At 40.8% G+C, this 24,605-nt stretch overlaps 1 protein-coding gene across 2 annotated transcripts in view; it reads right to left on the bottom strand.

Moving 5' to 3' along the window:
* Positions 1-8,481: 8,481 nt before the first annotated feature.
* Positions 8,482-24,605, bottom strand: part of Megf8 (multiple EGF like domains 8) — a 222,782-nt gene continuing 206,658 nt past the window's right edge. For both annotated transcript variants that reach the window (XM_070539750.1, XM_065441347.2), the window contains exons 31-34: positions 20,588-20,727; positions 18,477-18,615; positions 16,683-16,788; positions 8,482-15,983 (exon numbers count right to left, since the gene is read on the bottom strand). In XM_070539750.1, the coding sequence (XP_070395851.1) occupies positions 14,986-15,983; positions 16,683-16,788; positions 18,477-18,615; positions 20,588-20,727 (1,383 nt within the window). In that variant the 3' untranslated portion in view covers positions 8,482-14,985. The remainder of the gene's footprint in view (positions 15,984-16,682; positions 16,789-18,476; positions 18,616-20,587; positions 20,728-24,605) is intronic.

The following is a 24,605-nucleotide window of genomic DNA, read 5'->3' as shown; positions in this document are numbered from 1 at the left end:
GCAAAGGTTGTCCTTTGCATGTCTCCCGCACTCTGTGTTGTCTCCGAGAGCCTCAGCTGGCCACTGGCTCTGAAGCCGTGGCCCTGAGCCCACAATATGTACCGCTGTTGACAAATTTCGATGTTTTATCACTCACTCTCAACGGGGAACACATTATAGAAAAAATAATAGTGAAATGATCACTGTAAGGTCCCACTATCTAGAGATATCCATGATGTCACGCTAACTCCAGCAGCTACCAGAGTCAGGCCAATCACGGACCTTCAATCTCCACGCATAAATATTACAGCCCGTCTACTGCAGCAGCGAACATTTTTTGATGATAACCATGACCACAGGAGTTCACCACTCGTATGCGAGCGGTAACCCCACGTGATATGATATGAATTAAAGTCCCCTGCAATGGCAACTCTGTCTGATTTACTCAATAAACAATCAAAGTAGTCCGTTCTATAGACACCCGTAGGAAAGTAAATGTTTACTATGGTAAAGGGAGCACATCTGGGAAGAACTTAATAAATAGCCAACAGTTCACATTCCGGATTCATGATTTCTTGATGTATAACAGCCCTGTGAAAATTTTTTGAGGACACCGTAGTAATTAACCCTCAACCACGGCCATAAATTCGGTCTACTCTGAAGATGTGAAAATTATTAAAACAAAAGGATTTGACAGGTGTCAGCCAAGATTCTTGTAAAAGGACTATTTCTAGGTCATAGGCATAAATAAGGCATTGAAGATCAATTAAAGAAGACGATACAGAGCAGCAATTCCACTGGATAATTTTTAACTCGGCCATGATTACTCCAAGACAGAAGAGGAAACAGCCACTTTCAATACATCAATCTCTTTCACGCTCAGAGAACTTTCTTGCTTTTTGTCTGAGAATGATCATGTTCGGTTGGGGAGAAATGAGAAGCCCTGCACTTCTAAGCCACATTCGCCATTTCCACATCAGTGCTACCATTTGATTTATACATGCTAGTGAGGTCATTTATGGTTGGCATCATTATAGGCGATTTACTCGAAACGGAAGGTACAGGTCAGAAGGTAGGTCAGAAGTTAAAAGAGGTTGCGAAGCTGAGTTTATAACTGTAGAAGATTCAGCGACATGCACTTTGGCTGAAAAAACTTTTGATAATGCATCAGAAAAGATGGTCATTAAGTGATCTAGTACGCCACTCACTGCCCTTTCCACAGCTGCGACTACTGATGTCATTATATTTTTCTAGAATACCTCCAGGTGGTCTTATTGCATCAGCGTATGTGTGTTGCCTGCTCTGTAAAAGTGCATATGCGTCTCCTCTGGAGCACCTGTTGTGATGTATAATTTCCAGTATTCCAGCCTCATCAGATCTTTTTCGACTCTGTATATCATCCGCTGTGTGAACAATTCTGGCAAAGGCAACAGCTCGGCGAATCCAAAGAGCAGACTTCTGATGCGTGATTTGCACCGCAGTTGCAACAGTGTGTCACATATTTACAGGCTTTGCCGCTGTGTCCAAAACGCCAACAGTTCTTGCAATGGAGAGGGCATGGTCCCAAACGATCTACCCTATAGATAATAGGCCTTACCTTTAGCTCTGTAGGAAAGAATGTTACAGCAAATGTTGATATTATGGGCTCTGTCGGCACGCAAGTGCCATCAACCACCCTGCTGCAGCGGTACACCGAAACAATCCCCACGTCAGCTTCCTGGAAGACCTCTAGTACTTCTTGGGGAGAGCAAGATGGGTCCATACCACGAACAATACCCTGTGTACATGCCAGTTGTTCCGGGACGAAGGCCTTTACCGGTAACGACGCAAAGGTTGTGCATCGGAGCAAGTCAGACACACAAGCCAGACCCGAGGATATGCAGACAATTCCCATTCTGCCAAACGATCTGGTCTCTGAAATTTCAAGATATTGGCTAGTAGATGTGCACAACTGCTTCTGAATCACTTTAGCATTCTTTATTTTGGTGGCCCTGTCACCTATTGGCATGAACACCATGTCACATAAGCCATTCAAACATTCCAGGGGTTAGTCTTGGACCGGTAAACTGGCAAACCAGACTGCCGACCCCCCCCCCCCCCTGGGGAATTAATAGACATGACGACCCAATACATAGAGAAAAGGTCAAAAGCTAACTGAGGTATCGAAAAACCTGGCCAATCACTCACTCACAGGAACAGCTGGTCTTCACATCAGGCGAGTACCGTAGCCGAATCTATGTTCATGAACAGACTAGCTTCTTCATGTTGCCATGGGTGGTCACACCCACCCACTTCATTCTTTTTATTAGCTTTGGTAACGTACTAGAAGTGGTAAGCAAAGTTTCCTGGCATTATGGTGGGACCTGTTTTGCAAATGCTCAGCCAGAGTGTACTTAGCTCAGCAATGTCAGTCTTCCTTCTGCATTAAATTCCTGCCCTAGACAGCTGGCTATTGCTCTAGTGTACGTGCCTCAGCCTTTCTGTTTAGCCTTGCGAGCCGTCTAGAGTACCATGTTTCTGCTATTAAAGGCTATTATTATTAAGAGCTTTTGTGGCACTGTATTTGCTCACAAGTTTGTTGTTTGCTGCACTAGACCCTAGCCACGCATGGCACTTAGCCTATCCAGAAGGTGAATACGGTGTATTGGTTGTATTCCATCTCTTCCAACTCCATGCAGAAGAGTTCAACATGCAGGTTGTATCAGCCAACCAGGCATGAGAATGGTGCACGTCTAAAGGAAAGAAGAAGGGCTTGGTCACTGTTTGCTACTAATGCGTCACCGATTTTACCATTAAATCAGCACCATGCAGCTGTTGTTGCTCCCGATTGGCTGACACACAGATAGCTTTCAACGCACTTCAAGAGACTTTAAGTCAGCATGACATGTGCACATCATTATCGTCATGTTCAATGAGGTCCACTGTAGGATAAAGGTTTCTGACAGATATCACCATTTACCACTTTCTTGCACCAATTGACCACATGCAACCTCTAAACCCTAAACTTTCCTATTCTCGTATCAATTCATAAAACTATATATATATACTATGAAAAAATAATTACTGTGAACAGCTGCATAGTCACTCATGCAAATGTTACTCTCTAAATCTCTAAACTTCATACCACTTCGCAGATCATTCAGTGCCTGAAAACATGGGCATTTGATGAGCTTCATTCACCTTGTGCTGTCACCTGGCTGTGTGTTGTAGTGATGCAGAAGCTCGTGGCAGACATTGGCTAACTTTTTTTATATATATACGATGGGTGTTAGTCACTTGGGTACCACTATCGCATAGATTTCACTTTGTGACTTGATGATATGTGTTGATACATAACATATGTGAGCATTGCCATATTCCTCACTGCAGTGTTCCAGTCCTTCCACAAGCTATCCCTATGTCTTCACTAATATCTATAAGTGACTGTCATAAATGCCATACTTTAGTGGGTATACTGAAACTCCGTAGCTCACATATAGCATGGTCCCCTCCGAGTGAACACAAGCACTGCAGCTTCTTCTGCGAGGTGTGCCAGCTGTGGCTGCATGCAGAAACAATGCAGCATCATTGTGCAGAGAGGAACCACAACTGCCTCATGTGCCTCTTGTGGAGTTTGGCACTTCCAGATCCACAGAATGTTACTCATACAGTTTTTATTAGTGTTTTAGTGCAGAATCTACAAAAAAGCACACAGAGACACGAATGGAACAGGCACTAACTTCTGACTAAAGCTTAATGGCAGATTTTTGCAATATTGTCGCGGCATCGGAAACTCGAGGGACAAATGCACAAGTCAGCAGGAACAGTAGCAAGAACGGACTGTTTAATACCACGCCGTAGTCACTTCTTCTCGTTCGCATGTTTCCTTTAAATGACAATATATCTTCTTATCGACATCGTCCTTGCCGCACTACAGACACGGTAATACTATACACAGCAAGACAGATAAAAAGAAAAATAACTAATCACTTGATCGTACGAACACATGTGCATTAATAAGCGCTTGTTACCAGCTGCTCTCAAGAAAGCTTATTTCTTTGGCAGATACCAACAGAAGAGACGGTGAGCTAATGCACTCATAATCATCCCTATTCCTTACTGCAGCTTCCACAGTCTCATGCATGCACCGATGTTTGTCTCTCAATAAGACTGCAGTGTTGTCAAGATACGGAGTACACCCACAGTCACAACAGTGTAACACCAAGTGTCCCTATCCTCCCTTTGCCACGTTCCTGCTGCGCTCCTTTGAGTGCTTATGTAGGCATCGTTTCGCCTGCCTTACGATAGAAGTATTACGATAGTTCTGCCACACGATAGCAGTATTCGATACACAATACCTTCGGCACATGCAACCAATTTTGTGTTGTGATGATGATTATGAGTGCATTGGCGCACCATCTCTTTTGTTATCTGCCAAAGAAATAGGTAAGTTTTCTTGAGGGCAGCTGGTAATAAGTGCTTAGTAATGCATACGTGTTGGTATGATCGAATGATCGTGTTTTTTTTTGGTCTATTTTGCTTTATATATTCAGAACATCTGGCATATTAAACAGTATAGTTGGAAGTTAGCACCTGTTCTGTTTGTGTCTCTGTGTGTCTTTTTGTAGATTCTGCACTAAAACACTAATAAGTATGGATTACCTACTATCCCAAACCAATGCTTTGCTCATACTGTGTGTTGGATAAGAATAGTGATGTGGGCGAGTTGGTCAAGTTCACGGTGTGATTTCTGCCATGTGAAGCACTTAAGCGCAGAAAGAAAAGAAAAGGGAAAAGTTATATAGGCCATACAGGATGCTGTATAAACAAAAGACTGGAGGAACAAAAAAACGACTAAATGAAAAGAAGAACATCTAACTTTGTGTTGCACTGCAAAGGCTGTGGTTGTTAGCTTCAGTTTCAAGAGGGAAATGCGTTGAATTGCCTACACGATCAGGAAACGTGGAAAATTTCTGAGGCCTATTATATAAGAAATATGGTGATACGTGGGCGAGTCAACCATAAGTGGCTTTACACGATAAGGAGTTCGTGCTTTTGAGCCTATGCCAACACTAATCTTGTTTGGTTTCTAACCTACTGAAAATTCTGGCCATGTAATGAAATTTTAACAAATATTCACCACTGGTTTCAACCTTCCTATGTGACTGACTAGTGCCTCTGATACAATTTATGATAACCCCATCACCTTCTGTATATGTTTGTGTGTTCTTGACCAATAAATCCAGTTGGTAGTCAGCGCTCGTGTTTGTCCTTTTTCTAATCCTTCATTCTTTTCTTTCCGCACTTCAGTGCTTTGTGCTGCAAAAATCACGCCATGATCATACAGTGTACTTGTCCATTCACTCTTAATAATGGAGTGCACTTCGCCTGCCATCATAGTGAATGCATCTTCACCAAATAAATATCTTGTGATGCGTTGCTCACTGCTCTTGCTTGGCATACTTTTGATAGTAAAGGTGCCACCAACTTGTCAGATTATCTCCCAGATTGATGTATTTGCCACAAGTATGCTGAAGCAACAATTTTGTCGCCCAACGTCAGTATCTATCTCCCCATATCTGACACACATTGACATTGGTCATACACGCAATTCTTAATACAACTTTCTCAGTTTTCCACTGAACAAAGGTTGTATTTTATCAGTGTAATCAGAACAAATGTAGATAAGATTTATTAACTTCCTTTATTGCTTCTACTTTCAGATGTTCAATGCGAGATTCTTGTGTATTGCATTCTGCTTCTACTATGCTGCAGCATTCACAGCATTCACACAACTGGAAAAAATATATTTCCATAGGCTAACCCACATTTTCCCCAACATAAAATGAAGCGACCTTTGTTCTTTGTACAATATATTTGAAAATAATTGATCATCTACCACAGCACACATTTGAGTGATAAATGGTCCTAAAAGTTTCAGTTGCCTTTGTCTGCTAATTTGCTATCAGTATTACCTCGTGATGGGACATTTCGGGGACGGAGAGTATTCCATAGCAAAATGTGCAAACAGTAGAGGTAATATGTACAAGTTGCACATATTCTAGCATGAAGGCTGGTTCACTGCGATCACCTACAGAGTGAATGCAGTATGCCCTGCTGAACTTTGTGAAAAACCTATTCTAATGCTCAGTGAGTCAATAATTAAATGATGCAAAAGAACATAAAACTGCAGAGCAGCTGCTCAAATATGTACTGCGAGAAGGAAAAATTGCAGAGAGCTACAATGATGCTAGAATACAACAAAGTGTCAGTCCAGTTTGATTTGTACCTTGCTGATAACAACTGGCTCTTTGACATTTTGTTATTAGGCTACTTTTAAATTTATAAAACAAAAGTTATACACTCAATACACCCCAGGGAACACTGAAATTAAACTCACTGCAAGATTTAAAAAATGACTTAAATTTAATTAATAAAAAAAAATTTATTCTGCATACCATGTAAGAAAGTAAATGCTACACAGTTTGCCTTCTTGCCAAGGTTCGAGAACAGGAACTGGTTTTTAAACCTGTTGCCAGCAATCCTGAACAAATTCAGTGCTCTGCTACTATTAATGTGCAGTGTAATTAATACATACAATGACAACACTTGCAACAGGCACAAACTTTCTGGCTGTTAGAAGAACAATACTGCCATTACCTATGCTGCATGATCAAAGTTTAGCCTAAACATAAAGTTAAAAGAATAAATAAAATGCTTGCAATTTGCAGCATGTTTTTGTCCCTTGCACTGCCATTTGTGCACTAAATTGCTTGAGGTTCTACCACCAAGATGATTTTGCAGGAAAAGAAACATCTGTGCCACATGCAACCTAAGCCTACAGCCAGTTGTCTGCAATTTTGAAGGCTGCATAACACCAGACCTTTTAATGTAATTATTTAACTTATGAAATGTTATACAAAATTCACTGAACATAAAGACATGGCCTAAGTATGCATTCAACATATTGTAAATTAGGGCCCAGTTATTCTATAGTGGGTCACCATATGTTTCACTATCTCAGGTCCGATAGCAATGTACATTTTCGTACAGGTCACATGTGATCTGTGATGATTCACTAGTCTCTCACAGAATTGAAATAACAATTACGCCCCTCAGGTACAGCTTTGTTCCAATCCATATATGGGTCATTCCATGCCAGCTGTACTAATGTTGCCACTCGACCGTCTGTGATTTCTTTTTAAAGAAATTTTAGCCACTTGTGTATAACACGAAAAATCATTTCTAGAAATATTTTTCCAGAAAACATTTTTTTTGCCAGCTGAAAGCGCCACCAGAACTTTCTCGTAAAGCACGAAAGTATGCGCCATAAAAGGCATTGCTAAGACTGCATTCTAATAATAAATATAAACACTTAAGTTTCTCAGGAGACTGAGGCACCATTATTTATTGCACCTTTCATAACCATAGGTTTTTAGAGTAGGCAGTCATATAGCAAATAGATAGGTGCCAATGCGCTTCTCGTTGCCATCTTAAGATGCCAAGCAGGTCGACAACGGATAGCAACATGGGGCTGTAATAACGCTGCTTGTATAGAGTCGTAAAGAATTCAACTTAGAAGCAGTGGGGGCTTCCTACATACAACCCTCTATTGGCACATGAACACTCGCATCCATACGTATTATATTTGCTGCCAAGAGGCTTTGCGGTGAAGATGAAACGGATGCCAATTTCAAGAGCAGTGGGACACATCTTCAAAATATTTTTTTCTCGTTTAAAACAAAAAGTAATTTTATAAAGCTTTCTCAGTCTTAAAAGAATGCAAAGCATTATCAGAAGAGCTATTTAGTGTATTTTTACTTGGATCGCTTGAATTTTACATTTACAGCTAAACATAGGCCAAAAATGAGTTTCTTGCATATTTATTGCCATCTGTGCGCCTGCTGTGCTATATATCTGCCTAAAAATATTTTTCACGTAAAGTACAGTTGCTGGGAACTTATCTTGTAGAAAATTTATGTTTTTGTATAACATCATTTTATTGAAAAAATAACACCAAATATGGACTAATTTCCCCAAATTTAATGGCTTATAAAGATGGAGGAGTGGCTAAAAAGTGCTTAATGCAATTTGAGGTGTAAGACCTACCTTCATTCTCCTGAGATAATTAAGCATTCATCTTTTATCATTGGTTTGAAGTTTATGGCAATGCCTTTTATGGTGCATACTTTCGTGCCTTACGAGAAAATTCGAGTGGTGCTCGAGCCAGTGGAAATTTTTTTTAAAGAAAAATATTTTATGGAATGGCTTTTCGCATTATACTCCAAGCACCTAAAATTTTTGAAGAGAAATCACAGATATTCAATTGCCAAGGTTAGTACACTTGGTGTGGAATGACCAATGCAGTATTAGCCAATAATCGTAAGGCTAACAAGTATTTTAACCAAGATTTGGTTTTATAAAGCAATCAGCTAAAACCATTACATGCTTTGTAGAGCTACAATGACAGCATTTGTGACGCCCAAGGAGACCTGCATTCCACCACACTTTGTTAGAGCAAGGTGCTTATGATGCAATGTATTACAAGGAAAACATACATTACACTGATGTTGCACATACTCTGAGATCATTTAAGTAGATTCAGAACATCCGCACTGTAAATTCATTTGCACTCTTTTTACAGCACTGTTTAACAAATTTTAAAGATTTAACAGCACACCGATGCATGTGCACACGCACTTTTGTTGAGCAGTTAAGATGAAATGTATGAATGCAATCTCTTTTCAAATTCTTCTACTGATTTGTGCTATGTGTGCTTTGTTTTTGTTGCCTTCTAGACTATGAGCAAAACGAGAACAAGGTAAAAGCAGGAGTTAATGTTTCGACAAGCGGACTTGTCTTCTTCAAGGTGACATATGCTTTCCTCGCCACACTATATATAGGCGGGGTTCTTCTAAAGCGGAGAGGGCATAAGGCGGGTGGCTGCGGCAACGAGCGAAGGTGTGTTAGCGTGTCGAATTGAGAATAAAGGAGTGCTGTGCACAAGGCCAGGGACCAGGCCGTCTGTCCATCACGTGTCAGCCGGCGTGTCAACGGCGTGCACAGCAAGCAGCCCTCTATTACCTCTTTCACTGGTGGTCGTAGGCTATCGTGTCTATGAAAGAGATAATAGAAGGAGCGGCAGAAACCAGTGGTCAAAAAAAAAAAGGAAAATACTGAAATAGTATAAATAAATAAAGGGGGAAAAATTGAAAGAAGAAGAAGGGGGGAAAAAAGGCCTATAGCTTGAAATTTAGCATAGCAAATCAATTCTAAAGCTCCCTTTGAAACGTTTATGCCTATTGGTTGCAATGTCTTGATCTTATGGATAAGGTATGATTCTCTGTATTTTCTTTCTCGTTCGGAATGGAAATTTGACTGTAAGATGTAGAGTACAAGTCCACTTGTCGAAACGTTGGCTCCTGCTTTTGCCTTGTTCTCGTTTTGCTCATCGTCTTGAATTTCCATCTCCCACCTTCCCCATGTTTTCCCTTGTTGCCTTCTAGACATATTAACATATAAAAGCAAGTTCAGGGAGAATGTAATTTCCATCCTGCAGATGAATATTTTTTCGAATTAGTAATGATTTGGTTAACAAGTACAAACAAATGTGTAAAAATCTGATGCAAATATTATATGGTGTAGAATGACCTGAACTTTACACAGTGCTGTCAGATGGTGTGATCCTCACAAAACCAAGCTCAGCAGTGTACAACCATGACATTAACACGACAAAGCAAACTGTAAAAACATGCCTGTCACTCGTTCCACTGCACCCATATGTCACGCAATCAGCAGCAAGATTATAACAATTATTTGCTTATGCTGTAGCACAAGTGAATATAAAGGCGAGCTCTGCTACTACAGTGTCCTCCAACTTCTAGAGAAATCATTGTTATTCTGCCCAGTTTGCTTTTAGCAATTAAAAAGTAAAAGTCTAAAAAGGAAACATTAAAACATTACACCATACAATGAAATACACAATTTTTTTGGCACTGCAATGTAAATAGCAACACACACAGAAAATAATATGAGACCTCGTCACAACAAAGGCCAGAACTATTCTGACATTGTAAACGTGCTGGAAAAAGCATCGCACTAGGAACTGTAGCTGTTTTGAGCTATGAAATAAGCTTACAAGAAAAGAAAAAACTTACACAGCACATTGCAAGGAAAAACAAAATGAATGGAATAACAAGCAAACAGTGAAAACTATATCTACATTGCAGCTAAAGCATTTGCACTGACCCAGCTGAAATGAGATAACATACAGGTTTAAATGTATTCCATGTTAATTGCACAGAAATTGAAATGGACAAGACATCATACATTTCAGAACAAAGGACTGTATCATGTCATCTACAAGCAGTGCAAAAAGTAAACAGCAACGTGACCTGGTGGAACAGCATTTACGAGTAATTCAGTGAAAAATCGTAGCTATAACATGTTCACGCAAGACCACATGAGTGCTAACGCCACATATGAGCACACCAAATATGTGGTCTGGTTTCCACTGACTTAGAAGCAAATGCAGCAGGGCAACAAAACTATGCCATTCTAATTCTGCTCTAGCTGTACATCATGCCAAGTTACCTTGATCGTCAGAGCTAAAATATACGACAAGGTTGGAAAAAAGTTCAACTCAGCTTTACTCTGGTCTCACTAAGTGTTCATTCTGCACAGGAAATTAGAGAAGAGTTCCATAATACTTCCTGAAGTCCTTTCTAGATAGGTCAAACAAGCCTGAGCCAGTGCCGAGTGTTGTGCACTAGGCTATAATGCATTGCATACTTGTCACATTAGTGCAGATTGTAAACGTTGTTTTGTCCACATGAATATTAGAGGCAAAAGCTAGGGCCTTGAAAATCATGAGTAAAAAAAAGACATTCAAAAATGGTACCTGACGGCATTATTTCTGAGAACAGCCTGAAGTTGTAATGCGCTTGAAATGCATGAACAATGACAGTAACGTATAGAAAGAAAAGTTTTCATCAAGATGTACTAACAAAAACCGTGCATTTTTTTTTTTTTCAGGGAAACAAAATACAGAGAGGATGTTCATTGGTGAACTTCACCTTAAAGCGCAGTCAACTCATGAAAATGAAGTCCTCTTTCCTTCCCCCTTTTTCAGCTAAGTAAAACAAACTCCAGAGACTGAAATAATGTTCATAGTAAAATATTTAACGCGCACAATTGACAAGGACACAGTGAAGGGGACACACGAGCACTTACTCTCAACTATTTTATTTTCGGAAAGATACAGAACATATATACCCCAGCTATCAGCGCTGAGCATGTGCAACAAGAGTGGTCAGTAAAACAGAAACAGATCAAAAACAGATTAAGAAGGTTCATCCAGTATGTAAAAAAGCAAATTCATTTTCAGTGATTACAACCGATGTCTGGCTTATGCATTTTTTCGCGCACTTTTTGATATGAAATGCTTCTGTGATTTCACGTGTTAGTTTATTTTTATCTGAAAACAAAATGTTAGTGTTAAAAAATACCAGATCACAATGACATAGACTACAGTGGTTCGACAAGTGCGAATGGTTTTCTTTACCGAGAGAACGTTCATGTTCTTTTAGACGGGTGTTTATGCACCGACCAGTTTGTCCTATGTGCATGTTGCCACAGGTCAACGGAAGCCGGTACACATCACCTGTTCTGCATTTTGTGAATTTTTGATCGTCTTTTAGGCCGCAGCTGCATTTTTTTACCCTATTGTCTAACTTATTAGAAATAGCTTGGCACGGTTTTTGCACCTTCTTAGGAGCGCTGAAAACCACTTCAGCGCCATACTGGCTGGCAGCATTCTTTAGCCCACGGGGAAAATAATGGACATAAGGTACAACTGCAAGGCGCTTTTTGTTCGTGCTAAGCCTGTTCTTTGAATCTGTGGGTTGTACACCCTTTACTATTTTTATTACCTTTTCGGCCGCTCTGCCTATTATGTGTTCCGGGAATCCCACCGAAGCTAGTCTTGTTACCTGATTGGCAAAGCTTTCTTTTATTCGGTGGCAACAAGATTTTACTAAAGCAGCCCGAAGGCAAGACACAGTTGTAACAAAAAGCGCCTTGCAGTTGTACCTTACGTCCATTATTTTTCCCATGGGCTAAAGAATGTTGCCAGCCGGTATGGCGTTGAAGTGGTTTTCAGTGCTCCTAACAAGGTGCAAAAACTGTGCCAAGCTATTTCCAATAAGTTAGACAGTAGGGTAAAGAAATGCAGCTGCAGCCTAAAAGACAATCAAAAATTCACAAAATGCAGAACAGGTGTTGTGTACCGGCTTCCGTTGACCTGTGGCAACATGTACATAGGACAAACCGGTCGGTGCATGAACACCCGTCTAAAAGAACATGAACGTTCTCTCGGTAAAGAAAACCATTCACACTTGTCGAACCACTGTAATCTATGTCATTGTGATCCGGTATTTTTTAACACTGACATTTTGTTTTCAGATAAAAATAAACTAACACGTGAAATTACAGAAGCATTTCATATCAAAAAGTGCGCAAAAAAATGCATAAGCCAGGCATTGGTTGTAATCTCTGAAAATGAATTTGCTTTTTTAAATACTAGATGAACCTTCTTAATCTGTTTTTAATCTGTTTCTGTTTTACTGACCACTCTTGTTGCACATGCTCAGCGCTGATAGCTGAGGTATATATGTTCTGTATCTTTCCAAAAATAAAATAGTTGTGAAAAAGCACTTGTGTGTCCCCCTTCACTGTGTCCTTGTCAATTATGCGTGCTAAATATTTTACTATGAATTCCTACTAACTCGCCCAGCTATCAGTTCTGCTGAAATAATGTTATCTCACAAATGCAATATGACCAGGATGGCAGCCAGGTGCTCACTTCTGCAACAGAAAGGTAAGCTAAAATGATGTTCCTGATTTCAAATGGTGTGGTACATTAATCCTAATGAGTGCTCATAATTGCAGGGGCACCTGTTAAAGACAATTGCATAATCATTGTATTCAATGCTGTTGGCTCTGAGCTGCCTGCACTAACGATATGGAAGAATAAAAATAGCAGGCAGCATTCTTTGTTCTTGATTGTCATATAAGCAAGTTTGCAGAAAGCATGTCAGAACACTTAAGAACAAGGCTTAAGTATGTATATGTGATTAAAAACCAATACAGAAACAGTAGGCACAATCTCAGGAGTGAAAGTTCATTTCCAAAATAAAAATTTAGGTAGGTGCCCTTATTGGAAGAACCAGTGGTACACATCACAAAAAATTTTGTGCACCCCCCCCCCTTACAACTTCATGTGCAATGACCCAGCATGAAATCGCAGGTGTACATTAGCATAGCAGTTATCACAGGTACTGACAACAAGTGTTCAAGATAATTCATCAGGAGCTTGATAACCAGCTTGACGTATACTGCATTTTTTCATGCATGGGACAGAGGACATCTGTATTTGTAGAAAAAATTTCTCACATCCATTGCTAATTTACTTTGATTATAGAGACAAACTAGATTTGCATAAGAGATTCTTGAAACTGCGAACACCAGATTGGTTAATTCAGTATAGGCCAATAGTGCTACAAACCATTCCTCATGGCTCAGTCATGAAAATACCAGTTATATTCGCATGGATTCTGAAGCAGCTTTCATACACCAGATAGAATTATTGAGCTACAGAGCTCATGTAGCAAAGTGAAAAAGAAACCTATTCTCAATAAAAAATAAAAAATGTACAAGAGGAAAGCTTTTTTTTGCCACATTTGTAGTGAAAGATATCGCTTGCTGACAGATCTTAGCTTGTTTTCCATGCACTGGTCAAGAATCCGTCCATACCTGATTATCGTGAAGAAAAGAATGAATGGAATAAGGTTGCAGGGACATCAAATAGGCTACTGCAGGTTAGAGTAATAAAAATTTTTTCACCAAACATAGCGTGCAAAACATGGCCGAATGTGTTGTGTGGCAACTTTGCAGTTATACTTATCTCCCTCTGAAACATTCAGCATGGATGACACTAAGTTCTTGATTACTTGCAACCATTAGACAAACATGGTGTCATCAAAAAAAGTAAACAAGAGCAAAGTTCAATATTCATGCATGAACTGAGTAATAAAAAATGATGGCTAGTCATAGGCCTTTAGGACCTTTCATAAAACAAAGCTTGTTTTTGGACTCTGCCACAGAAGCTATTACTACACAGCATATCAAATACAAGTGTAATTAGGGTAAGCTATTGTGAAGTATGCAATTATAAAGTGAGAGGTAACTGAACATTCAATGTCAGGTAAAAGATATATTGAATTAAACTTAGACAACGTTTATTGAGTTTGTTACTCAAAATTATAAAGAAAATGAAAGGATATGTAAATACATGATGTGCATTGTGGCCTGAAGATGCAGGAAGTAATTATAAAACTTAACTATGATATGGCAAAGAACATGAGCATCTGATTCCTCATGCTTGAGGTCAAAGCATAAGACTGCAGCTGAGGCACTGCTATTGTGACTTTTCATATAATTGATGAACTAACAAGCATTTTAGATTTGCAACTACGTCTAGTCATGTTTGTTGAGTTAGGCAGACATATGGTGCGCACGCTATGAATAAAACATTGTCTCTGTGGTTGGTTTGGTTAACAGGAACACTGCAAATCTTCAGCAGTGCTCTTGTAGGTGTGCAGTCGATAGTGGGCTTCTAAGACTCGATCCTGCAGACAGGGCCAATACAAAAAAGCAAGTACTAAACTACAAGCCCAAGAGAAAGCACTGCAATTGCCTACTGGCAGTCTACGCCCAAAAGCTGCTGTCCTGAATCCAAGATCATCTTTTTAAACACCACTCTCTACAAAAAAGTATCTTAATAGTCCTCTCAAAGACAAAGCAGGTGTAAGAAAGGGACTCGCACTGGTCACAACAGCCACAGCACATGCTTGAGCTGGATTCACAGTTCAGGCTACAACATGGCCTGCACTCACTGCACCACTACTATCCAGCCAAATGAGTTCAGAGTATAACATTCCAATAAAGAACATTACAGCATGTCCAATATCACAAGTTTATGTGGCTTGTCCTCCGCCTCATCGCAGCTCGGATGCCACCTGCTGCACCCCCTCCCCCAGAACGCACAGCCACCAGTGCAGAAGCAAGCGCAAGTCGCACTGGAGCACTCAGTCCTCCAGGAAGTTGCACCATTAATGTAGTCACTGCTGCTGCACCATCACCCGTGGGTTCCACAGCAACTGGCCGCACTGATCCACAAGATGCTGGGACACCCTTAGGCGAGTCCCTGAGGGCGCGACGTTGAGGTTTTTTACGTAATGGTGACCGAAAGCTGTCACCACTCTCCTCTTCATCCAAAATGGACAGGCACACCTTTGCAAATGGCCGCCGTGCCATGTGTTCCATTTGTGCTGCATGTAAACGACGAGCTCGGCGGATGTCAAAAGCACGCTTCACCTTCCACACCACAACACAGGCTGCCAGGAAAAGGAAGAAGCAGGAAAAGAATACAGAAAAGAATACAAAGAGATCTATGCGTGTCTGGTCCTGACGGAAGAAAAGGCTTCCACGTGTGGGTACTTCACTAGCACCTGAGATAACGAGGTAGAGCCGCGTGCTTCGTAAGTCATACACATTCTGAGGCACAGTAACAACAAGACGGTGCCGAAGATTGTGAACCAACAGGAACTCACGCGGGTCCCTCACTGTGACGTAGGTGGCTAGCCCTGCAGGTGTGGCATGGCGCGGTCGCAGAAGCCAAGGGGCATCGGTACCATTACGGAGCGAAGCTGCAGCTGGAACTGCTGCATTTGCTGTCAGGTCTCCAGTTAAGCCAACGCCATACTTCCGATCAACTGATACTACATGTATGCCAGTTGTGCGGTTGACTTCAACGACAAAGGTGTCTTCTTTAGCTGATAGATACAAATCAGCTGCACCTGAGGTAATGTCCATGATGACACGAATGTCAACGTTCATATAGCGAGGTTGAACAACGAAGAACATGGTGCGACCCTGAGGCAGCAGGTTTGGGTCTGGGCTGCACTCTGCAAGCAATAGAGATGTCTAATCTTAGTAGAGTGGTGGCAACAGCCACACAAATAAACTAAAGACAAAGGTCCTAATCTGACCATCACAGAACAGTTAGTAGCTCTGGAAATAGCCGCAATGCAATTTCTGCCAAATTGTGAAACATAATTTGGCTGCAATTCAAATAGTAATCAAGTTGTCAAAAAGTTTATGGGTTATGCCGATTGAGACCTTGTGATACAAGAGTCACTATGCACATCTTTTGATGATGAGAAAATATGATATACAGTTAAGTCTCATCAATCTAATTTTACAGGACAGGATAGAATACCTGAATAGCATAAAATGTAGAGTAACCAAACAAGTGACGAGTACTGTTTTAATGCTTGAACATAGCTTCTTGGGTTATGATTGCTGCTATGAGAGTTAATTTCCTGCATAAAATCTGCACAGCAATAGCTACTGCACAAATTCACATGAGGCAGAGCATGCAGCTGTCAGAGGAATAACCACAGAACAGCACAAGAGCAGTGAAGGCGTTCGTGGCATCTTTCATTATGCTCTTAGTTTACTACTGTTACCAATGGTTGAAGACTAATGGCAACAGGCAAGGAACATGCAATGAATATGCTGTTGCAAGCATAAGATCTTTTTTTCCTGCTTATGTGCACATTCATAAATAGTGCATGGCCAGTATAGCCATTTCGTAGGCTCACCCTGTGTCTCTGGGTCCAAGCAGTAGTCCTGCTCGAGACGCATGTGACGATAGCACTGGTGCCCATTGGTAGGAACACCCTGAAAATTCTCCTTGCACTTGGAGCACTGCAGCAGAGATAGCATGGGCTTCTACATCTAGCAGTGTTTCCTTGTAAACAACACCACGATACAAGCAAGCGTACGCATTCTTGCATGGATGGCAGACTACAAATGCATTTTGAAAGCTTTTTGTATTAAATGTGGAAAAATGGGAAAAGCTGGACACTAAGGACTAATGGTAATCTAGATTCAGGCAATAAAAAAATGCATAATGCAAAAAAGGGGGGTGAGGCGCGCAGACAGGGCACAAGAAAAGAGAAGTGGACAACATGGTGTTGTCCACTTCTCTTCTCTTGTACCCTGTCTGCACGCCTCACCCCCCTTTTTTGCATAATGAATCCTTACCAACTAGCTCAGCTTTCGTCGTTCTAAAGAAAATGCAGATGTGAGTATGAACACGAACAGATTTATTGATCTACTATAATATCAGCATGAAAAATGGATTACGCTTAACACAGCAATGCTTACAAGCAGCCCTTCAACTTAATGTAAAACTAACAACACTTTACAAACAGATGAAGGGTTTTTTTCAGAGATGACACACCCCCAGCATTGGGCTTCTTTTCCCAAGTATTAAAACACACACACACACACACACGCGCGCACGCATGCACGCACGCACACACACACACATGCACACACAATGGTTTATTTTTGGTTATGGAGAAGGGAAAAAATGACAGCGATAATGGCAAGTGCTCTCTTCGTATGGTCCTCCCATTCTTATCCGACATAAGGCATAAAAGGAGCAGCAGACTCAAAAACACCATTGTTCTTAGTACATTTTCACGATGCCAAGGTCAGAATCTGACACCGATGAAGTTGCCTCTTCCTCGTATTCGGAGTCAGAAGAACTGTTACTCCAATCAACAGTTGAAGGTGCTGCACGAGCAGCCATCTCAAAATGATCATCTGGCTGCACTCAAGAAAAGAGTGCTTTCGTTTATTCGAACTCGACCAGACAAAGCAGAGAGCAACACATGAAACAGAAGCAACAGATGAAAGAGATTCAACAGAGGGCAACGCCAGTATGGCAAAAGCACACTGACAAAAGAAGCACCCTCATTGCAGGAAAGAAGGCGCGCCGTAATTAAGAAAGTGGCCGATGAAAAAAAAGAAGGAACACCTTCTCTAAATATATGACAGATGGCAGAAGCATGCAAAAGTGGTGGCCAAGTGCTAGGGCACGAATATTTGAATGGATAATTGCCGCCGTAGCGGTGTACTAAGTCCAGGAGGCAACGCACCCTCCCACACAGGGGCATGTTCCGCAGCCAGTAACAAAAAACAAGACTGAACACAGAGAGAGGAGAAAATATGCTTCTTGAAATATGATACAACAGATAGCCAATAGATGGCCAAAGCAGTTCAGCGCGCATCAGCGTCTCATTCTGTAACAATCTGCAGAATGCTTTGCCTTACGTACATGTCAGCTACAGTAGAGTCTGCCAAATATTTTTGACTTCAAGTTACATGTTTTGCTGGTTAGTACGTTTTTTTTTGCATTTTTTCTAATACACATGAATGAGGTTCTGCTATGCATTCCTAGTTTACATGACTGCAGTAAGTGCATGATTTCGGGGTTACCAAGCAGCGTTACCAACTGCACCTACAACTAAGTCATCTGATTACTGAGACTTACTGATGAGTTTGAGGGTAGAGCAACTGCATATGAATTAACATAAGCAACACACCTGGAGGTTCCAGCAGGGGCTGGCACTGTTCTTGCCACTTTTTTGGCTACACTGGCGATCATTTTCCGTGTTGTTCTTGCAGTTGCAGTTTTCACCAGTACGCCGGTCACAGGTGTCCCCATGCCCGTGGCATTCGCACCTAGTGACAGTCAACAACAGCGCCTTGGCAAATCAAGCACATTTGTCACAGTGAATTGCTTTGAGTGCAACTGACTGCCTGAAACTACTTGGAAGTTGAGAAAGCATGTCAAGTGTCAGTGCAGGGAAAAGAAGCTATGCTGCCTGCACTTGCAGTTAGATATGCAATGCATGTTACGAGTTTTGTACAAAAAAGTTTACAAAAAAGTTTACCAAAAGTTACTACGTGAGACGTACCGTAAAGGAAACAACTCGATTGGTGGTTTCTGAAGGTGCTCTACAAATCCACGTCTCATACTTGGGGTCCTCAGCCGAAAGTTAAAAAGTTGGGTAATTAAGCTTAATTAATTAGTGAGTTACGGGGAAAACAAAAGATTGTCTGAGTTACTATAGGCTACTGCAAATAGTATGCATTCGGTTCAATTCGCTTCCAATGCACCTTTCATTTTTAATATCTTGGCTCAAGTTATGTGGGACACCCTGTATATTCCTTAGTTCCTTTTCCAACATCTTGAAGATAACTAGTACTTGTGGAGGTTTGGATTGTTCCTTACATACAGTACGTGCTTTCCCTGAATACTTGCTTTCATTGTTGTTGAAGATGAAAGCGTTAAAAAATCCACAGTAGAAGATAGAAAAAGAGGGAAAAAAAATTACCGACGATTACGTTACTTCCTAATGCGAAATTTGAGCGCAGCAAATAAGCTGTTTCACCTTTTCGATAGATTGAGGCAAACAAATCGAGCAACACATGTATGCGCTATCACAGAATTTTTTTTTAATTTTTCACACGTATTCCTTTAACAAAGACTCCACTAACAGTTCTTGACAGTCATGAAGGAAGCTTTGTGGTCGGAGAAATAGACTGATATATGTTCGACTTGGTACACCAATGCTTGATTCTCAAAGACGAGATCTATACAAGTGCCTCGCGAGGTTGTCACAGCCGTGGGACGCGTTACGAGCGAGAGGAACGGGATGTTCTCCCGCATAAGTGTTAGGAAATTGCTGTTTGTCTTTATGTCAACATTAAAGTCCCCCACTACTAACATCGGTGTGGATCGATGGACGGTTAATGCGAGTTGCAGGAAGTGCACGACGTCTTTCGTGAGTGCGGTAGGGGCGAAGTAGGCAGCTACTACCAGCAAGCCGTTGGGCAACTTTGCGGCGCACAGTTCGCCAACTTCAAAGTTCGAGCCGGCGCTTTGACAACCGGAGACTCGCAGGAAGGGGTGGGAGGGGGGCGGCGTGTACACCCAGCGGCAAACGATGGGGGCAGAAGCGCGTGCAGCAAGCGGACAACACGATAAAGGGAGGAGGGAAGAGATAGCAGCGACTGACTGATGCCGCTGACGCCGATAGTGAGTCAACCCCAGCTGCGGAGTTGGTTTCAGGGACAACGCCGCCGATGCCGACACAAACAATATGATACCCTCGCTTCCGCAGCGCTAAGAACCAGGGGGGGGGGGACCCTTTCCTCCTCTTTCTGCATGGCGGCGACGGTGTTCTATGCAGTCACGTTATCTTGACTCTCTAGCGGCGTCAGCGGCATCCAGCGGTATCAGTCGGTCGCTGCTAGCGCTGGGGGGATGAAAGGGGGGCGGAGCTGGTTACGAGGCCGACGACAACGCCGACGCGAAACCCAGGAACGGACGCCAAAGAGCTGCGCTCTAAAACACACACAAAATAAAGTATAAAATGACAGAAAGGCAAATAGACAAATAAAAGAAGCACAGAGGACAAGACGCAGCATGTGATGATAGTTCTGTGTTAAGAGCAATAGCTCACACACTGGCTTTAAAGCAGCAATGAAAGTAAATATGAAGGCAGTCTACAGGGTGAATACCAAACTATTGATTATTAGGCTAATAGCTACATGTGCAATAAAATGTAAGGAGAGCTTTAATGTTAAGAAAATATATACACATATACACAGCCCCGCACAAGCACAAAACAGGCATGGTACTACTCACGGTCGACAGCCACGAGCGATGTCCTTGCCCACAACAAAGTAGCCCTCGACGCATTCCTCACACTGAGCACCCATCGTGTTGTTCTGGCAGAAACGACACACAGCTAACTCCAGTGGACCATGCTCAATCTGCTTGAACGACTGTAGAGAGAAAGATGCAGAGAGTTGAACATAACAAATCGAATGAATAAAAGCAAATCGATAAAGAAATAGAAGGAGACTGAAAAAAGACAAGAGACTACGGATAACTATGACATATTATCTTAATGTGAAGCTTGCTGGTCATTAGCCATTTAAATTTGTTTACTCATCACTTTATAATTTAGTGGTAGAAGTAACCAATAAATTATGTAATGTGCATCAAGGATGGCAAGCAGGATAAGATGCAACATTTTAGCACCAGATACCTTGCACTAAAGGGTGCAGTACTCGAGTCATTGTACCAATAGGCTCATAAGTAATACCTGTTACTGACTACCACATTGCCACTGCTGTGACAACAAATAGTGAGAGCCCAGCATTACTATATGACACCATCTTACAGGTGTACTTGAAGAAAGCTGCAATACCTAGGGCCCTTGACAATACCAAGGAGCTCATCCTCAATAATTGGTAAAAAAGCTGTCTGCTCAAGAAGAGTTTAACACAGCAGTTTTAGCTGAGTGCTGAGGGATCGATGCAATTAAAAATTTTGAAGTATAAGAATGTTTTACCTGCTTTACCTTATGTTTTAATATTGTGTAAATATCAAAGTATAAACTTGATACAATAATGCTGTAATTTGGAATTTTTTTACATTGCAAATTACAGTGATGCTTCTACATTTTAGCTGAACAAATAATTTTTCATGTTATTAAAATATATGATGTCATAATTATCAGTACAGAAATAAACTCAGTAGAAGTTATAACACTTAAAGGGAGAGACTTTGGGGACAAAAATATGCCCTAAGATATTTTCCTACTCCTGTGCTCCAGGTTCGTGTAGAGGATTTATTTTTGCTTGGTTGTGCCCCTGTATCATGCTTGATTAGTTTAGCCCTTGCCACGATTACCATGGACATGTGGTGAAATGTCTTTCCTTGTTTTCTCAAAACAGCATTTCTGATGGTGTCACAGTTTTGGAGTGACAATATCTATGGTTCTACTTATCCTAACACAATCATTATATTTTCGACAAAAACATAGACTAAGAGAGTGAAGTACTCCTAAAATATGAACATACGAGAGAAATTTTCAAAAAGTTACCATTTGTCCTGCATGCTATTATAGATTATTATTGAAAAATGTTTCACATGCTACAACTTCAGCCCAAATAACTTCAGAACATTCATTTATTGCAACAGTTCAAACTCTGATCATTTAACATTATTTTGATATACCAGTCTCTTTCACAATGACCAGAATTTTCACAGAGAGTTCACTTCTAAACTAGCTCACACAAAAACAAATTTCTTATTAAAGACCACTTGTAGCACAGAAAAATAAATTGCACATTTTAAATCTGCATGTAAAAATACATATGTAATGCAAGTTGTTCAAAATGTGCCCATAAATAAAAAAAATTATCGTAGAGCTTGATATTCCCCCTTGCTGCCCTCTTCCATAGTTATACAACCAATGTACCATAACTAAAAGAAAACATATGCACACTTAAGCTACCTCAAGCTACTGAAACAAAGTGACAGAACTACAGCATTATTGTTGCATGAGTGCAGTAGGTCAAGGGTAATGGCAAGATGCACAGTCAGTTCTTTTTTAAAGGTCATGCAGGAGGCCTAGCTGTGTAAACTAACACAAAACATGGTACAGTCAAATGCCTTTATAATGAAGTGCTTAGGAGCTGCAAAATCCTTCGTAATACAGATAACTTTTTTTGTAAAGATTATGTGCCGTGTCGCTCGCAATACAGCAGGCAACAAAACGTTTCTTTAACTTGAACTTTAGAGAGACTTTATGAAATAAGTCCGTAATATTTTCTGCACACATAGCTTGACAAGATGCGTAATTGCAGCCAGCCTTATTAGATCTTGGATCAAGGCATGCTCTGTGGCAAAACGTGGGAGAAACGCAAGGTAAAGCTGCAGATTAGTGAATATGACAATCGCCTCCGTTGCCAACTTTCGTCCTTTCCCCTCCTAAGATATCTTTGAAGTCGTCATCAGTTGTCTGTTAAAATCACACCATCACGACGTCATTATGGCGACGTATTCGTCAGCCATTGTGCACACTGCTGTGTTACAACAACCAGCATACGTAGCAGGACTTTCTGGAGCAGTGGCACATTCATCAAGCGTGTTGCTAGTACTGCCGTTAGCACAGAACACTGCTCAGTGGTGTCAGTATACTTAAAGTTTGTTATAAAGCAACAAATCAGCTGCCAGGATGGCTAAATTCCTTCGCTGTACAGGGCAATTCATTGTAGTGGTCTTCATTGTAGAGGCGTTCACAATGCATATGAAATATAGGAATTCTGCTGGGACATAACCAGTCCTTCATTATACAGGTCACTTCGTAAAGGTGTTCGTTATAGAGGCATTCAACTGCAACTACGTTCTGGGGTGTGTGAATACTTGAAACTTTCGAATAATGAATTGAATATTGTCTTATTTCATTTGGTCTTTGAATCAAATAGTCACTATTCGAAAATTGAAATATTTTTCAAATACTTTATGTTGTCGACTCGTACACAATCAAGCATTAAATTGAAGCAAGAATGCAATAACTTTTATTCCATCCACAAAGAGATCACACACTAGAGCACACCGTGTTGCTCAGTCAGCCAGACTTTTTCAGCTAAACACGATCACTCGCAATAAAATGTTATATTATACATGGCATTCAGCAATGGGTATTTATTGCTTGGTGCTATTTGTAGATATAGCACCTGTGTCTTTTCATCTAATAAAACCGGAATATGCTTCATTGCAACATACATTATAGAAAAGTGGCACCACCGGTTGCAACCATTCAAACTTGAGAAAAAGAGCTTTTTTTTTTCCTCTGCCATCCCTGCAGACAACACACACATCTGGTTGGGTAGCGAAGGTATACACAGATATTAATTGGCCCACAAGGTTACCTTAAGAATGTTATATGATAATGCATGACCGGATATGCTCCTGAAGAGTCCTGAGTTTGCAAACAATCTGCTTAGTATTTCCTAATGCCTCCTTTGTGCTTTTAATAAAGCATGCTTTATAATGTGCAGTGTAATGACAAACATTTTATTGTTGTAAATAGCATGATGTGAAAAGTGTTTGATAATAATGGTGAGAAGGCTGCACATTATTTGCAAACATCTAAACAATTTTCGATTTCATTTATCTCTGTCACTGCTCGATTTACATCCAATTCGGTCTAAAAAACTGACATTTTCACACCCTGCTACATTTAGTTTTTTATGCTGGTTTTAGAAACCAGTTTTGCACTATAGTGCAAGTATCACTTCGCTGACTTGGCTGCCACTGTAAACTAATAAAAGCTCAGATCCGTTTCTAATCACCTAGAGACTAAATAACAGTTTCAAGTGCCAGCCTCCACAAAGTGAAGTGCTAGGATGATAGTGCTGCACTGCAGTACATTCATTGCCTTTATTATCTCTTTCGTACAAACAACAATATCGCCCGGTCATTCGATTCCTTTTTAAGTACCTACAATGAAACCTGAAGTGGGTGCACTTCATTAGAAGAACAAACAGTCTACCGTGAAGCCATAGTAAACTGGTAAGTTACTCTAGTGGAACTCTTGGAGCTTAATTCAGCAATGGAAGAAACTGCTACACAATGTTGAATTTCTCCATTTTACTTGGCCTCAAACACAACAATGCATGCCACTACAGTGTGCTCCTCTTGGCACAACTTGTTCGTGCCATTTAATTTTGCAACCATCAGTGGCGTAGCCAGAAATTTTTTTTTTTTTTGGGGGGGGGAGGGGGGCTCACGTTGCAGCTTGGCCTCCTCCTTATAGAATTTGTCGAGGGATCAAATACATAAACAATAAGTGCATTGCCATTGCTAA

This window comes from Dermacentor albipictus, chromosome 1 (genome assembly GCF_038994185.2).
Source record: "Dermacentor albipictus isolate Rhodes 1998 colony chromosome 1, USDA_Dalb.pri_finalv2, whole genome shotgun sequence".
In the NCBI taxonomy this organism is placed as follows: Eukaryota; Metazoa; Arthropoda; class Arachnida; order Ixodida; family Ixodidae; genus Dermacentor; species Dermacentor albipictus.
Note: the sequence above shows the minus strand (reverse complement) of the source record. Positions and strands in the feature narration are given on the sequence as shown.